Source organism: Bison bison, unplaced genomic scaffold, assembly GCF_000754665.1.
Source record: "Bison bison bison isolate TAMUID 2011002044 unplaced genomic scaffold, Bison_UMD1.0 scf7180017862279, whole genome shotgun sequence".
Classification (NCBI taxonomy): Eukaryota; Metazoa; Chordata; class Mammalia; order Artiodactyla; family Bovidae; genus Bison; species Bison bison.
This window is the reverse complement of record NW_011492851.1, coordinates 147,394-165,822: the sequence shown is the minus strand read 5'-3', so window position 1 is coordinate 165,822 and position 18,429 is coordinate 147,394. Positions and strand designations below refer to the sequence as shown.

The 18,429-nt window shown below is 47.9% G+C and overlaps 1 protein-coding gene across 1 annotated transcript in view; it reads right to left on the bottom strand.

Annotated features, from left to right (window-relative positions):
• KBTBD12 (kelch repeat and BTB (POZ) domain containing 12) overlaps positions 1–18,429 on the bottom strand; it is a 50,155-nt gene that overhangs the window by 24,377 nt on the left and 7,349 nt on the right. Inside the window, 4 exon segments of the mRNA XM_010832829.1 lie at positions 6,062–6,212; positions 9,056–9,326; positions 13,997–14,114; positions 14,117–15,177. Of these exon segments, the coding sequence (XP_010831131.1) occupies positions 6,062–6,212; positions 9,056–9,326; positions 13,997–14,114; positions 14,117–15,065 (1,489 nt within the window). The 5' untranslated portion in view covers positions 15,066–15,177.

Sequence of the window (18,429 nt, the reverse complement as noted above, 5' to 3'; positions counted from 1 at the left end):
CTTCTCCAGGGGATCTTCCCGACCCAGGGATGGAACCCAGGTCTCCTGCGTTGCAGGCAGACGCTTTACCGTCTGACCACCAGGGAAATCACAGGATATTCGTAACTTACAGGGTAGGGTCTGTCTGCAGGAGGAACTTTGTTTCAGCCAAGAAGCCACTTGGGGAGTCTTTGTACAGATGGGATTAACTCAGAAGACTTATAAAACCATAACCCGGTGAAGGTGAGGCCGTTCGTCACACAGCCTAGACTGCCCCTTGTGACTACCTCCCTCCCTGCGATAGTTAGATCCGAGGCTTCCCAGTCCCTGTGGCTCCAGCTCTGTAACGGTCCCCCTCACATGACAGAGGCCAGACTGCACGCCTGGAACACGGGTGCAAATCCCGAACAGAGGCAGCAGCGGGGCCGTGATGGGCATCGGAACTTGACTTTGCAAAACCTGGAGTCTGTGCTGAAAACACCTGGCCTACTGGCCCCAGAGGACGTATCAGTACAGTCTGTGCGTCTGCACAACAGCGGACACGGGCAATGCAGGTAGGTCGTCTGCACAGTCTTGTCTGGACGGGGCGCGACAGCAGTGGGAAGTGAAGAAAGCGTTAACGGCAGCGAAGGGCAAAGGAAGGGCCGTCGAGACGCGGCAGCCAGCAGAAGCCGTCCTTCGAACCCAGGGGACGGCACGCACACGCAGGGAGTGCGACTTTGGTCCTCATGATGACCGAGTCACTTTTAAAGTTACTTTAACTTTGAAGTGGGACAGATTTGGGTCTGAATCCCGGATTTAATCACACTGGGTGATAAAAGGAGACAGAGGCCTTCGCTTCCAGGCTGTTGTGGAAACTGACCGTGCGTGGGAACAGCACCTGGCGTTCAGTGATTCTTCGGTAACTACTTTCCCTCCAAGTGATTTCTCACGAGATAGAGAAGAATGTGATAACTTAACATTGTTTTTTTCTAGTTAAAGATGTTGGCCAAAATTTGACACTTAAAGGTGCTGGCACGGGGACTTCCCTGGCGCTCCAGTGGCCGCACGTGCTCCCGTGTGGCAAAACCCACCACAATATTGTAAAGTAATCACCCTCCATTAAAGTTGATTAATTTTTTAAAAAGAAAGGAACCAAGATTTCTCAGAGAATCTTACCAAGTTTTGCATAAATATCATCTGAAAAATGAAATGGAAAACTTACATAAATACCACGGAAACACACATGAAAGAAAATAATCTCGAAAACGCTGAAAAACAAAGAATCCACCGTGCATTGCAGGGGAATGCAGGTTCCATCCCTGGTCAGGGAACTAGGATCCCGCCTGTCGTGGGACAGCTAAGCCCACGCGTTGTAACTACTGAGCCCCACTGCCACAACTAGAGAGTCCGCGCACCTCAACGAAAGATCCCAAACGACGAAGCTAAGACCCAACACGGCCAAATAAGCAAAATGGTCAAGATGCTGGCATCAATTATCTGGAAAATGTAGCTATACAGACTCTCTCAATTTCCAACGCCAGGAAAAGTTTCTGCACTACCGCGAACTCAGACTGCAAAGCTGGACAGTCCACCCACTTAAAGGCAGTGTTCCTGTAAGTAAGACGATGAACCTTTTGCAGACAAAGGCCTTGTCCATGTGATCATCTATGTGCTGCTGGACAAGTAACAATAACACAAAGATTCAAAATGCAAACGCCCATTAAGGTGAGCCAGCAGGAGACTTTAAACACAGAGTCGAGGGAGCTTTGCGCTTTCCTGGGTGCACCCAGGAGTTACGGCACAGAAAACCTTGTCTTTTTTTGTACCACACCCTGGTGGCTCGGCGGCAAAGAATCTGCCTGCCAACACAAGAGACCTGGGTTCGATCCTTGGGTCAGGAAGATCCCCTGGAGAAGGAAATGGCAACCCACTCCAATATTCTTGCTGGGAAAATACCATGGACAGAGGAGCCTGGCGGACTACAGTCCATGGAACTGCAAAGAGTCAGACACGACTTAGCGACTGAACAACAAACAACAATTCTTTTTGTAAATGGACTCTAATCTGAAAAACGAGTCTCAGAAAAAATGCACTGGAATGGAAGATTGCTGACTTAGATCTAACATGGGATGAACATTTTCAAAGAATTTCAGAAAGTAAACAGAACTGGACACACACCCATTAGGGATCTTAAACCGAGGTTCTCCAGATGACCCCCAGAAGCGTCTGGTCCACGGACAATCCTTGAACTAAGAAGTGTGTGTTCAGTTGCTAAGTCATGTCTGACTCTTTGCGACACCATGGACTACTGCACATCAGGCTTCCCTGTCCTTCACTATCTCCTGGAGCTTGCTCAAACTCATGTCCATTGAGTCGGTGATGCCATCTAACCATCTCATCCTCTGTCGTCCCCTTCTCCTCCCGCCTTCAATCTTTCCCAGCATCAGGGTCTTTTCCAATGAGTCAGTTCTTCGCATCAGGTGGCCAAAGAATTGGAACTTCAGCATCCATCCTTCCACTGAATATTCAGGGTTGATTTCCTTTAGGATCGACTGATTGGATCTCCTTGTTGTCCAAGGGAGTCTCAAGAGTCTTCTTCAGCACCACAGTTCGAAAGCAACAATTCTTTGGCGCTCAGCCTTCTTTATGGTTCAACTCTCACGTCCATACATGATTACTGGAAAAACCATAGCTTTGACTAGATGGACCTTTGTTGGCAAGGTGATATCTCCGCTTTGTTATACGCTATCTAGGTTTGTCATAGCTTTTCTTCCAAGGAGCAAACGTCTTTTAATTTCATGGCTGCAGTCACCATCTGCAGTGATTTTGGGGCCCAGAAAATAAAGTCGGTCACTGTTTCTGTTTTTTCCCTCATCTATTTGCTATGAAGTGATGGGACTGCAAGGAGATCCAACCAGTCCATTCTGAAGGAGATCAGCCCTGGGATTTCTTTGGAAGGACTGATGCTAAAGCTGAAACTCCAATACTTTGGCCACCTCATGGGAAGAGTTGACTCATTGGAAAAGACTCTGATGCTGGGAGGGATTGAGGGCTGGAGGAGAAGGGGACGACAGAGGATGAGATGGCTGGATGGCATCACTGACTCGATGGACGTGAGTCTGGGTGAACTCCGGGAGTTGGTGATGGACAGGGAGGCCTGGCGTGCTGCAACTCATGGGGTCGCAAAGAGTCGGACACGACTGAGCGACTGAACTGAACTGAACGGATGGGACTGGATGCCATGATCTTAAGTTTTTTAAATGTTGAGTTTTAAGCCAGCTTTTTCACTCTCTTCTTTCACCTTCATCAAAAGGCTCTTTAGTTCCTCTTCTCTTTCTGCCATTAGAGTGGTATCTGCATATCTGAGATTGTTGATATTTCTCCCAGCAATCTTGATTCCAGCTTGTGATTCATCTGGCCTGGCATTTCACATGATGTACTCTGCACAGAAGTTAAATAAGCAGGGTGACAATATACAGAAGACGTACTCCTTTCCCAATTTTGAACAAGTCTGTTGTTCCACGTCTGGTTCTAACTGTCGCTTTTTTTTCTAACTGTTGCATACAGGTTTCTCAGGAGGCAGGTAAAGAGGTCTGGTATTTCCATCTCTTTAAGAGTTTTCCACAGTTTGTTGTGATCCACATGGTCAAAAGCTTTAGCATAGTCAATGAAGCAGAAGTAGATGTTTTTCTGGAATTCCCTTGCTTTTCCTATGATCCAATGGATGTTGGCAATTTGATCTCTGGTTCCTCTGCCTTTTCAAAATCCTGTTTGTACATCTGAAAGTTCTTGCTTCGTGTACTGTTGAAGCCTAGCTTGAAGGATGTTAAGGATTTCCTTGCTAGCATGTGAAATGAGCGCAATTGTGCGGTAGTTTGAACATTCTTTGGCATTGCCTTTCTTTGGGTTTGGAATGAAAACTGCCCTTTTCCAGTCCTGTGGCCACTGCTGACTTTTCCAAATTTGCTGGCATATTGAGTGCAGCGCTTTAACAGCATCTTCTTTTAGGATTTGAAGTAGCTCAGGTGGAATCCCATCACCTCCACTAGCTTTGTTCGTAGTGATGCTTCCGAAGGCCCACTTGATTTCACATTCCAGGACGTCTGGCTCTAGGTGAGTGATCACACCATCGTGGTTATTCAGGTCATTAAGACCTTTTTTGTACAGTTCTTCTGTGTATTCTTGTCATCTCTTCTTAATCTTATCTGTTTCTTTAGGTCCTTGCCATTTCTGTCATTTCTTGTGCCCATCTTTGCGTGGAATGTTCTCTTGGCATTTCCGCTTTTCTTGAAGAGATCTCTAGTCTTTCCCATTCTATTCTTTTCCTCTATTTCTTTGCACTGATCACTGAGGAAGGCTTTCTTATCCCTCCTTGCTCTTCTCTGGAACTCTGCAGTCAGTTGGGTGTATCTTTCCCTTTCTCCTCTGCCTTTTGCTTCTCTTCTTTTCTCAGCTGTTTGTAAAAACTCTTCAGATTCATTTTGCCTTCTTGCATTTCTTTTTCTTTGGGATAGTTTTGGTCACCGCCTCCTGTACAATGTTAGGAGCCTCTGTCCATAGTTCTTCAGGCACTCTGTCTATCAGATCTAACCCCTAGAATCTATTAATCACTTTCACTGTATAATCATAAGGGATGTGATTTAGGTCCTACTTGAATTGCCTAGTGGTTTTCCCTACTTTCTTCAGTTTAAGTCTGAATTTTGCAATAAGGAGTTCATGATCTGAGCCACAGTCAGCTCCAGGTCTTGTTTTTGCTGACTGTATATATTCTTTAGCTGCGAAGAATATAATCAACCTGATTTCTGTATTGACCATCTGGTCCTTTCCATACAATTTACAAAAACGACCCTGTTGGTTTTACTTCACATTTAGCTTAGTCGTGTTTTCACGCTGGGGAGGGGCTGGGGATCTCATTGCGCTTCCATCGACAATCACTTCTCTCCCACTTTCGACTGCCTCCAGCTGCAATATAATCAGTAGATCGGCCCTGTGCTCCTTGAGTTCCATAGACATCAATCCCAGGAGACTGGTCCTAGCATTGATGTTATCTCTACTGGGCGATGGCACTGCATGTGGTTAGAACAAAAGCAACAAATGTATACCCAGAGGAAAAACTTAATTATGATCTCAAGTGAGTCTCCTAACTGAGGCAGTCGTAAAGCATGTGACATAATGTTCTTGTGCTTAAAATCACACAACTATTAACGCTGCAGTGCTTTAATTATTTTCCTTCATGCTGTGCTCGCAGCCAAGAGATAATGGCTCCCATTTAGATTAAAAAAAAAGAAACTACTCAAAGCCTTGGTCTGCTTTCAGCCCATATTTCTTTTTTTTTTTTTGCCATTTCTCTGTTACCCATTATTTTTGCCAGTTGGCCAGCACTGCAGAAGGGGTTGAAATAAAGACTCGGCATCATTTCACCAGCACACTCAGCCTGTCTCAGCCCGTCTGCCCATGCTCATGGGAAGGCAGGCTGGCATGATGTTAGGAGGAGGGAAGCAGCTTAGACGAGGGCTGGGAAGGACGGGGAGGCACCAAGGATGCTCTGGAGTCACTCGGACCCACCTCAGTGGGAAGGAACCAGCCTCTCACCAACCCCTATTGGCCAGCGCAAGACCACACACACTCATTTCAGAGATAAAACAAATGCATTCAGAGAAGACATCATTTGATGAACCTTAGTGGAATTCTGGTGAGTGAGGCAAAGTGAAGAGGGCTGGCATAACCTGTGGCATTTTTTTAACCCTCTACCTGTTTCTTTAATTAGTGCCGAGAACCAGGTGGTTGTTAAAGCCTGTGTTTTGATCCACGTAAGGTGGCCAAAGGCTTCTTGCCTTTTCCCAGCATTTTACCTGGTGGGCATATAATGAGCCATCACTACTGGATTCCAGACGACGGAAAAATTTGATAAAAGTAACCTTGCTTTCAACACGTCAGTGGACTTTCCTGTAATCTTATCTGACTGTGCTCTAGAAAATAAAAGAAAATTGGAGGCTAGTGCTGTGTGTGGCTGAACTGGGATGCGAGAAGAAAGAACATTTCATTGTCATGGAGGCAAACTGCGGAGAAAAATAAAAGGAGGTATTTAGCTTCTCCTCACCCAGAACATAAATCTCACTGTTGACCACGGCTGTGCTGAACCGGTACTTCGAGTACTTCATGGGCGCCCGCTCCGTCCATTGGTCTTGGCTGGGGTCGTATCTCAACAGCTTGTTGCTCAATCGATCAGGTTCTTCGTCAGGAAGATCCATCTATATGAAATATGACAGCCAATATAATAACAGCCCATTTAGAGATCGTTGTGAGCACATGAGTGCAATTAATCAAAGCAGACAGCCAACAAGATAAGTAGAGGTTAACTACAGTGACTTCTATTCACAGACACACCAAATCCCAAGGCTTGGGATTATAAGTACCGTGTCAATAGCGGAAGGATTTATATTCTGTGCTAATGGGGCTAAGGTGTTGGTTTTAGCAAAGAACCTGTGATTTCAGCAGGGAGACAGTATAGCGTTTTTTTAAAAATGAAGCATTGCAAAGCCTTAAAAAATCAAGCCAAGGTTTATTGAACACTATTTAAAGTGTAATTTTATTTTACCAAGCTTTATAGTGGTTGGTTAAATAATACTTGTGAGAAACTAACTTTAATAATTTATAAAGCGTTTTTCTTTAGAACATTTTTATAATTGAAATAGAGCAAAGCTAAAAAAACAATTGAGTGTTTTAGTAATGAGAGTATTTTTATACCATAGTATAGGAGTGGTTTGAATTTAATTTTAAAGATACATGGATTAATAGAAATTATTTGCAGTTATTTTTATGTATTTATTTTATATTTGTTGTTCAGTCGCTGAGTCATGTCCAGTGCTTTGCGATCCCATGGACTGTAGCCCACCAGGCTCCTCTGCCCATGGGATTTTCCAGCAAGAATACTGCAATGGGTTGCCATTTCCTTCTCCGGGGGATCTTCCTGGATCAGGGATCAAACCCATGTGCCCTGCATTGGCAGGTGGGTTCTTTACCACTGAGCCACCAGAGAGGCCCCATTTATTATATATGTTTATAATAAATGTATATAAATATATATATAATAAATGTGTGTATATATATAATGAGTAGAAGCATTAGAAGCTAAATACACGTAGATGTACGTGGCTTTCCCTACTCCTAAATTCCCAGCAACACGGTGACAAACCTCAGGTAAAGTGATATTTCCGTCTGCAGCCCGTTAGGAGCCCCTAAGGCGCCAAAAGCTAGAGATGACGGAGCAGCTTTTGCTTTTGTTTCCGTGCAGGTGTCCAACACAGAAATAATTTCCTTGCTTATGAAAGTCACACAATTAGCTTTTGCTCAGGGTAATAATCACTATACTGCCATCACAGCCCCAGGCTGTCTTGCAATTTAATGTATTGTATCCTGTACAGATTAGCAAAGGCTTTCATTATCCAGGAAATAGTCACATGTTCAAAGACATTATAAATTAGGAAATACTGACTTTATTGTTTTAATTTTCCTTATAATTTAAGTATTTAATCTCTACTTTAGTGTTAAAAAATCGAAGGAAAGCTTTTCTTTGGAGCATGTTCATGCAAAATTAACTACGTAATGAATAGCTCTGAAAAAGCTTAATTACAAATACTCTGTCAGGTTTCAGCTACTAGCTGTGATTAAATCTAAGTTAATTTTCAATGCGTAGCATGAATTTACAACATGTATTAAATGTGGTTTAAAATTTTAAGAACAAGTGTGATACATCCTACAAGGCAGAATGGAAGCTCATGAAACGAGCAAAGAGACGCATCAGACAACTGAGGTGTCATGAAGCAAATCCAGAGAAAGGAGGACTCATACAGGCAAAAATAAAACTTGTCTATGTCGTGTGAAGCTCCAGTCCTTTGGCCGCTTGATGCAAAGAGCTAACTCATTGGAAAAGACCCTGATGCTGGGAAAGACTGAGGGCAGGAGGAGAAGAAGGAGGCAGAGGATGAGATGGTTGGGTGGCGTCACCGACTCAATGGACACGAGTTTGAGCAAGCTCTGGGAGACGGTGTAGGACAGGGAAGCCTAGCGTGCTGCAGCCCTTGGGGTCGCAAAGACTCAGACACGACTCAGCGACTAAACGACAACGCCGTGGGGACAGGCAGTGAGCAGTGAGGTTAATCTTTTTACGAACGCTGGATGGCCGGGGCAGAAGGCAGCTGGGTGAGGCTTCTGTGACAGCCCCAGGCGCTGGCAGGGCCACCAAAGCACAGAGAAGCGGCCACTCTGGTCCCAGCCCCCGGGCTCCTCCATCCTGCAGCCCTGCCTCACCGAACTCCAGTCTGGCCTCTGTCTCTCCCTCTGCTGACGCCCAGCAGAGACAGAGGGGCTTAAAATCACTGTGCCCTCTTGTGAAAATGGCTGTGACATCGCAGATAAGTATTTCAATTTCCTGCTTAGAGTGAGAAGCTTTATATGAAAAAGGACCAAAGAGTTACGCGCCCCCGGTCACACAGCTGCAGCGCAGACAGAACCGGGCTGGGGGTCCACGTCTCTGCCTCGAGCCGAGATGTTTCCCACATGTAAGCCCTCAGCACAGGCCTCGTTCATCGTCCACGAGAATGGGTGGGTTTTGAGGGACGCAGCACAAATACTGAGTGAAGTCAGGTGTAGAATAACGCACTTTAAAATTCATTCCCCTAAAAAAATAAAATTCATTCCCCTAAACTGCTTTATCAGGCTTCCCAGGCAGCTCAGTGGTAAAGAACCCGCCTGCTAATGCAGGAGATGTGATTTGAATCCTGATCCAGGAAGACCCCCCGGAGGAGGGAATGGCAACCCACTCCAGCGTTCTCACCTGGGAAATCCCATGGACAGAGGAGCCTGGTGGGCTACGGTCCATGGGGTCACAAAGAGTCGGACATGACTCAGTGACTAAACAATGACAGCTGCGGTCACACTGTACAATCTTCCGTTTAATATTCTATAACATAAAGAGCATGTTACCAGAAACGCGAGCCACCCTCTTTTAGTACTCAACGACTGCAACGTTTTTCAACAGAGCGGCCAAGCTCAGCGCAGCCATGCCACGTGGGCACACGGGAGCTCTCTTAACCTGAGGGGTCCAGCCTCCAATCACGTAGAGTTTATTGTTCACCGTGGCAACCGCATGGCACGCCAGCTGCAGAGGAAGTGGAGACACCCTTTTCCAGGTGTCCCGTTCCACAGAGTACTTGTCAACACAGTTTGTGATAAGATACTGGTTTTTAACTTTCATCTGCCCTCCTATCACATAGAGGTCGTTATGGACGGCGCCCAGGGCGTAGAGCTCTCGAAATTCTGCCGTGCATAACTTCTCCCAAAACTGGTTTCCTCTGTCGTGGTACCTGTGAATTAGCAGAGAGAGAACCGGAATTAGATTCAATGTAAAAACGAGCTGCCAAAGAAACACAAGTTTCTTCTCCAAAAACAACATGATTTGGTTCTTCTAATTGGAGAGGAGGAAACATCAATATAAGACAGTGATACGTGCTAGCGTTTGATCGCTAAGTCGTGCCTGGAAAACCCCAGGAAAAATATGGGAAATAAGAAAAACAAAGGTTCTGTTTGGAAACAGGTGAAAAACTTACGTGTGTTCTGCACAGAGAACAGCTTCTGCAGATAGGGTACTCACTGCGCATCAAACATTTGACAGCTGAACCTGTTACAGGCATCTTCCCCAGCTGTTCTAGACCAACTCGTACATTCTTCCCCAGGAGGATGTTTAACTCCAGGTTGGGCAGGGAAGTTGGAAGATTGTTCTTTTCAACCCAAAGACTGCTCTTTCCCTTCAGGTTTGTCTGGCTGGTCACAAACTGAACGCCAACATTTATCAACCCTCAGGACAGCTGTCTTCTCAGTGATTTTAGGCAGGAAACCAGAGTTCCTAGCATCACAGACAATATTTTCACCACTGCTTTGAACTGTACGGGATTTCAGAGAAGGGAGGATCGCGTGTCTACAGGCGGGGGCTCTGGAAACAGATGGTGAATGTGTCAATAGGATGGAAAATGGGTTTTGGAGTCTGGGGGACCGCCCTGGTGGCCCAGTGGTTAGGGTTTCACCTTCCAACGTGGGGAGTGGGGGTTCCATCCCTGGTGGAGGAGCTAAGACCCCACACGCCTTAAACCAAAACAGAAAACAGAAGCAACATCATACCAAACTCAATAAAGACCTTAAGAACAGTCCACATTAAAAAAAAATCTTCAAAAGCTGAGTTTTCGTTTTTCTGAGACACGGTTTAAGAGTCCAAGAACAAAAATATATGCCTTGAAGGTTGGGAAGTACATGTTTGCCGGGCGACTTGGTAATTGATTAAGCATTTTGAGGAGCTGAAACGCCCGGATGAAGCCGTAGAGCTCACTGTTTCGGACGTGTCCCAAAGAGGGCAACAGCAGCGGGGAAGCACGTGCCATCCTTGCAGAGGCTGTCGGTCGGGAGATGACTGTCCTCAGCTGCTTGTCTACCAAAGCGTGAGAGACGAAAGAGATGGGAAGTGTACTTTTAAAACAGAAACAACCGACCACAGTGCGAATAATCCACTCCCTCTCTTAAGTCAAGAAGAAGGGTGTCTGCGTGGAGGTCTGTGAACTACAGAGTGGAGGCGAACTGAAGAGCGAACACTCAGGACGCGGGCGCGACACAGCGGAGATGCAGACACGCTCACGTGCATCACAAGCCTCTGTGAGGCCCACACCGTTTCTGCCCTTTGTTGTGCCTATCTTTGCATGAAATGTTCCCTTGGTGAGATGGGAACACCAGACCACCTGACCTGCCTCCTGAGAAACCTGCATGCAGGTCAGGAAGCAACAGTTAGAACTGGACATGGAACAACAGACTGGTTCCAAATAGGGAAAGAAGTACGTCAAGGCTGTATATCGTCACCCTGCTTATCTAACTTCTATGCAGAGTACATCATGAGAAATGCTGGACTGGAAGAAGCACAAGCTGGAATCAAGATTGCTGGGAGAAATATCAATCACCTCAGATATGCAGATGACACCACCCTTATGGCAGAAAGTGAAGAGGAACTAAAGAGCCTCTTGATGAAAATGAAAGAGGAGAGTGAAAAAGTTGGCTTAAAGCTCAACATTCAAAAAACAAAGATCAAGGCATCCGGTCCTATCACTTCATGGGAAATAGGTAGGGAAACAATGGAAACAGTGTCAGACTTTATTTTCTTGGCCTCAAAATCACTGTGAACAGTGACTGCAGCCATGAAATTAAAAGACACTTGCTCCTTAGAAGAAAAGCTATGATCAACATAGACAGTGTATTAAAAGGCAGAGACAGTTACTTTGCCAACAAACATCCATATAGTCAAGGCTATGGTTTTCCCAGTGGTCATGTATGGATGTGAGAGTTGGACTATAAAGAAGGCTGAGCACCAAAGAACTGATGCTTTTGAACTGTGGTGTGGAGAAGACTCTTGAGAGTCCCTTGGACTGCAAGGCGATTTAACCAGTCCATCCTAAAGGAAATCAGTCCTGAATATTCATTGGAAGGACTGATGCTGAAGCTCCAGTACTTTGGCCACCTGATGCAAAGAACTGACCCACTGGAAAAGACCCTGATGCTGGGAAAGGTTAAAGGCAAAGGAGAAGGGGATGATGTAGGTTGAGACGGTTGGATGGCATCACTGGCTCAATGGACATGAGTTTGAGCAAGCTCCAGGAGTTGGCAACGGACCGGGAGACCTGTCATGCTGCAGTCCATGGGGCTGCAGATTTGGACACCACTGATTGACTAAACAAAAACAACAAATCGCAAACCTGGCGCTGACGTGCCCTTAGGGAGCACTGTAAGACCCTAACGATGCACACAGCACTGGGAACCTCATTCAATCCCCAAGCAACACTTCTGACAATGACAAGGGTCCATCTAGTCAAAGCTATGGTTTTTCCAGTAGGCATGCACGGATGTGAGAGTTGGACCGTAAAGAAAGCTAAGCACCAAAGAATCAATGCTTTCAAACTGTGGTGTTAGAGAAGACTCTTGGGAGTCCCTGGACTGCAAGGGGATCCACCCAGTCAATCGTAAAAGAAATCAACCCTGAATATGCCGTTGAGGGACTGATGCTGAAGCTGAAGCTCAAATACTTTGGCCACCTGATGCGAAGAGCTGACTCATTAGAAAAGACCCTGTTGCTGGGAAAGATTGAAGGCAGGAGGAGAAAGAGGCAGGAGAGGATGAGACGGTTGGATACCATCAGTGACTCAATGGACACGAGTGTGAGCAAGCTCCGGGAGTAGGTGAAGGACAGGGGAGCCTGGCGTGCTGCAGTCCACGGGGTCACAAGGAGACACGATGCAGCAACGGAGCAGCAATACCAGCAAACGCTTCTGATTATCTCTCTATTCGCCTTGCTGACAGTTTCATCCCTGGGGGAAGAAACTGATGCTTCACTTGTCGAAACTTCACTTCGCTTTTCGAAACTGATGCTTCACTTCTGCCCAACGTGGGAGAGCCTGTGGGTCACACGAAACAGGGTGAGTTCAAGACAGAGAGGAAAAGGAACGCAGGGTGCGTAGTTAGACGAAGAGAGAGTGGGGTTTTGAAGACAGTTCCGAGGCGAGACATTTAAGGATCAAAACACAGACTTTGAGAGGATCTGAGATGGTAAAGAATGAACTCTGATGGCAGAACTGCAGCTCTTTGAGGAAGAAAGCAGAGGCCAAAAGAACCTGAGGCTCCAAGGGGAGAAGCAACAGGAAGCGAGTGTCAGGGACCCAGAGACTCCCCCAGGAGACCCAGGTCCCCTTTCCCCAGGGACCTCGGGTCCGAACCTGCCCCCACTCTGTCGCCGTGGGCAGAGGCCAGAGGGGCAGTCACTGCCTGGGGTTTCCATGCCTGCCCCCACTGCTGGGCAGAAGCGACACGCCTTCAACGCGTGCACGTGAGGGGCGCCCGCTGGAGCCTGAAGCGGTCGTGCGACGCGAGGAGATGACAGCTAAAGAGAGACCTCTCCTTCTCTCTCTGTCCCCACTCTGCTGTTGAGAAGCACTTCCCGAGTGAAGTCTGAGAACGTCTGGCTCGAGGGCCCCGAGAGGGGACGGTGTGTAAGGAGAGCTCGAGGAGCTGCCTGCACAGTTCTCATTCACCCAGGCCCATCTCAGGGCTGAGCTCCTGCTGTCTCCACTCACAGGCCCTGGACAGACGCGACTGCTAAGCAGACATTCCTCTCCCCCCGCAGTCCCAGGGCGAAGCGCTCTTTGGCAGCCAACGTTGGACAGTATTAGAGGTTTAGGAAGCGGGTGTCAGCCGCTCAGGCGTGTCCGACTCTTTCCGACCCCGTGAACTGTAGCCCCTTAGGCTCCTCTGCCCATGGGATTCTCCAGGCAAGAATACTGCAGTGGGCTGCCACTTCCTTCTCCAGGAGGTTTAGGAGAGACCCGCTCATTAAGGGCACAGAATGAAAGCTGACAGGATGCACAGTACATTTTGGCCAAGAAACAAATCACTTCTTACTCTGAATTGTGAACTGGAGAGTGTCAGCACAAAGGAGTCACTGTTAGTAAATTTTCTTCTTGTTAAAAGTTATATGCAGCTCTTCAAAAGCAAAGCGATTACAGCATATGGATAAACAGTGAAACCTGGATGTAAACAGACAGGAACTGTCACATATACACACTTAACTCACGCAGCTTCATCTGTACCTTCTCAACAATGAAAGTGAAGTGAAAGTCGCTCAGTTGTGTCTGACTCTTGGCGACCCCATGGACCATACAGTCCGTGGGACTCTCCAGGCCACAATACTGGAGTGGGGAGCCTTTCCCTTCTCCAGGGGATCTTCCCAACCCGGGGATGGAACCCAGGTCTCCCGCACCACAGGTGGATTCTTAACAATGAACAGGAGAGGGAAAATAATGTGGATGCTTTCATTATGAGTGTTACCTCTATGTCAAATACATGATCGTGAGGTAATTCAGAACACATGTGATTTAAAACCTGCTCTCCCAGCAGTAACTCCTGCTGCCCGTGTCAAAGCCAGAAATGGAAACAAACGCTGGGTACAAACCTGTAGATTTCAATGCTCTTGCTCTTCTGTCTGGAGAGCTTAGAGGCGCTGGCTTCCCCAGCCACGATGACACTGTTGTCTTCCATGACGACACCGGTACACACGGTGCCCAAACCCCCCCGTACTTGGGAGACGAGATGAAACAGGTCTTCCGCGACACAGGGTCATAGCAAAAGCTGGCGTCCCCGTAGTTCCTGTGTCTTGACCTGATCCCCGAAGCGTTGGTGCCAATGCACAGCAGGAGACTGGTGGTCTCCATGCCGTAACGAAGACTCAGGGCGTGCGGCTGGGGCGTCTTGATGGCTTTGAACGCGTTCTGAATGAGGTCGATGCAGTTCGCGTCACACAGGAGCACCGTGTTCCTCCTCAGGGCTTGTCTCAGAAAGGAAGGGCTGACCAGTTGCAACCTAACCTGCTTCAAAAGCTCCACGAGGTGCTCCGTGCGTCGGTCCGGGCGATGATTGACCCACCTCAGGACGAGGTCCAGAATGCTCTCCTCTCTGGACACGTTCAGGTCGTCCGACTGGATGAGCGTCAGGAGCTGGTGCACCCCCACCTCCAGGATCTCTTCGTGTAAGCTCACCTCGGCAAAGTGCCGGTACAAGTACTTCCTCGACTGATCGGCCAAGTCTTCGGCTCCAATCTGCTTTGCGAAATAATAGATGCCGACACAGTTCGAGGCGTCCATGTGGGCCGTCATGTGCTTCTGGCACGCCTGGAAGACGTCCTCCATCTGCATGAAGTAGGCGGCCATGGCCACGGTCTGCACGTTGGCGTTGCTGACCTCCAGAGCCGCGTGGTACATGTAGCGCAGCAACACCGCCACGCTTTCCGCCGTGATGTCATGAAGCACCACCTCCCTCTGGGTGCACTCGAGGAGCCCACACGTAAACATGGCTTTGAAATACGGACTAAAGGCAGCCAGGACCAGCCTGTGGCAGGGGAACGCCTCCCCTTCTGCGATGATCACGACATCAATCATCTCCGCTAAATCTTTCATGCTCTTAATTTTATTCAGTAAATTCAAGCTGTGTTGGTATTTTTCTTTCCCCTCAGACTTGTACTCCATGGTGCCCTCTCCAATGTCTCCAAGTAGGTCTTCTTTAAATGTAGCTTGATTCTCGAGGGCCTGTTTTCATGTCTGATTACTCACCAAGCAACAGGGATGTCATGAAACATTCCTGAGGGGAAGGAAAGAGGCAGGTTTCTTCTAAGAAAGAGATTCTCTGACATTTAAACATGCAGCATTACTTATAAGCAAACACTCATTCCAAGCAGAGACTTTTTATATTAAGCCCACCACTGGGGGCCTCCCTGGTGGGTCAGCAGTGAAGAACCCAGCTGCCAAGCAGGAGACGCAGGCTCAGTCCCTGGGTCGGGAAGATCCCCTGGAGAAGGAAATGGCAACCCACTCCAGGGTTCTTTACCAGGAAATCCCACAGACAGAGGAGCCTGGAGGGCTACAGTCCACAGGGTCGCAAAGAGTCAGACACGACTTAGTGACCAAACACCACCAAAAAAGACAACTACCGTGGTATCTAAAATCATGGCATTGATTGTAAAAAAAGAAAAAGAAAAACCAATAAATTATTAACCATGAACAATTATTTCTCTAACTAATGGCAGAGATTTTTCTAGGAGGGCTGGAAAGACCTTCCTGCCAAGGTGAATGAAGAGAGAACAGATGGACACCTTTAAAAAAAACTAATTTTACTTGTCTATCTGTGGTGCTGGGTCTCAGTTGCTGGGCGGCTCTCCGGCCGCGGGGCGGGGCCGCTCGCTCTCCGGCCGCGGGGTGCAGGCCTCCCAGGCCGGGGGTCTCCCGTGCTGCACAGGCTCTAGGGCGTGCGGGCTTCAGGGACTGTGGCACATGGGCTTCGTTCCCCCCCCGCCCCCGCACCGAGGTGCGTGGAATCTTCCCAGACCGGGGATCAAACCTGTGTCCCCCGCATTGGCAGGCAGACTCAACCACCGGACCAGCAGGGAGTCAAGATGGGCACCTTTTGTGTGTCCACTTCCTGTTACCAAATTCAGCTGACCCTCAGGGGGAGGACCGGCCTCATCAGGAGACAGTCTCTCTGTGGAGATGCAACCCCACCACCCCAAAGGTTACACGCGCCGTCCCCCAAAACGCACCCAGATGCGATCACGGCCAGTCTGCAAAACCACAAGGGGGCATGCAGGCTGGCTGGAAAAGCAGTCCACTAAAATTCTGCTCAGACTTTGCCATGGAGTAAATACTTCACAACAGGGCTTGGGAAAGCAGAGCACAGCCAAGCGTCTGTCGATGTGAGAACTCAGAGCACTTGAAACTTACGACTAAATCGTCCTAAACTTACAAAACCCACAAGAGTCACCCCCTTTCTCTGACCCTCCCTTGGCTCTTCCCTATCTCCCAGAGACAGAGGTGGAATTACTTCTTGCCTGAAAAGGCACAAGTCTAATTAAAAATTTCTTTAACCTTGTCTCAGCTTCACCTTCCCCTGGGAAACGGAAGCTGATTAGCCATTTTGCTCTAAAGGACATTCCCAGAGTCGGAAGCCCTGGATGGGGGGAGTGGATCTCCAGCCTCCGTCAGCCCGTCCAGGTGTATCGTGGCCAGCGTTGCACACAGCAAGAATTAACATCGATGGCAGAAAAGTCAGCGAGGAGCTGAGAAAGAAGGGGCGGTGACAATTTCAACACCGCGAAAGCAGAATCTGTCAGCTGTAAAGGTTATAAACTTTCTAAATTTCTGTAATCCGGTAAAGCGCTAGAAATCTCACCTGTCTCAATGAGACATGGCACGTTTTCGATGTTGAATTAAAGTTCATTTCAGGAAACAAGTGTTAAGCATGAAAGGAATGTTTAATGATATAATAGCAACTGTAAGACCTGAAAAATGACTGCTCAAGGGTGTGGAATCATAGTGACTAGCCAGTCCTAGAATCCGTACACTCGAGGTGAGAATACAGCCCTCCTCGACGGATCTTCTGGCAGCTGATGGCTCAGCTGGATTCTCTGATGGCTCGGTGGTGAAGAGCCTCCCTGCCAACGCAAAAGACACGGGTTCGATCCCTGGGTCTGGAAGATCCCCTGGAGGAGAAAACGGCACCCCACTCCGATCTTCTTGCCTGGGAAACCCCACGGACAGAGGAGCCTGGTGGGTTACAGCCCATGGGGTCGCAAAGAGTCAGCTATGACTTAGCGATTAAACAGCAAAAAGGATGGAACAATGGCTCAGCTATATTTCGATAAGTTAAACTTCTTATGTAAGAGTTTTCAGGCTAAAAGTGAACCTTTGCTTTTTGCTTTGTTGTAGATTTTTACAAAGAGAATCCAATTACGGGTAATTAGGCAGTCATTCGGAGAAGGCGATGGCACCCCACTCCAGTACTCTTGCCTGGAAAATCCCATGGACGGAGGAGTCTGGTGGGCAGCAGTCCATGGGGTCACTAGAAGTCGGACACGCTGAGCAACTTCACTTTCACTTTTCACTTTCATGCATTGGAGAAGGAAATGGCAACCCACTCCAGTGTTCTTTCCTGGAGAATCCTAGGGACGGGGGAGCCTGGTGGGCTGCCGTCTATGGGGTCGCACAGAGTCGGACACGACTGAAGCGACTTAGCAGCAGCAGGCAGTCATTATCTTTCTGAGCTCTGCTGCAACACATTTTGAGTGGTCTGAACCATATTATGTAGGCTTCTTTATACATAAACACATCAGTCAGCTTTACAGATGACAGCTGTTGGCTCAACCTAAAAAGTGTAAAACCGGTCTTATAAGGAAATAAATGTTTGAAGATTTCCATTCCATGTGCTGATATATAAGACTTTCAGAGGGCACCTACCCCCACAGTGCTAGCAGGCCACGAGCAAGCTTCCCGGAGGCATCACAGGATCTAACGTGATGCAGGCACTTCAGCCTTGGTAACTCCTAAAGCTTATCTGGATGACGCTGTTGGGAACGAGGCACTGGGGGCCCAAGTGTTACGACTGCAGCCTAGGATTTCGTATCTTTCAGGCAGGAACCAAGCCACCCTTGTTGAACCTTTTGGCTTAGGACTAGTTTCATAAAAACAGAAGTGGCATTCGTTTCAAAGAGCTTAAAAACAGATTCCTTGGTCCCTGATGGACGGGTTTCCTGTTTTTAAACCTCTATCTTGTTTATGTATGCATTTGGCTGTGTCACTGTGGAACGTGGGTACTTTGACCTTCAGGTGGCATGCGAACCCTTAGTTGCGACGTGTGGGGTCCAGTTCGTGGCCTGGGGGTGGAACCGGGACCCCCTGCACTGGGACCGCTGAGTCTCACCATCAGACCAGTCTTCTTGATAAACACGTCACGGGTAACGTCTTACACGCAGCTCTGTCCGCACAGTGCCGGCGTTCCCTCAGCACCCAGCATGCCTCCCTTGGGGCAGGGCAGGTGGACTCCCCACAACGGCCCCCGCCC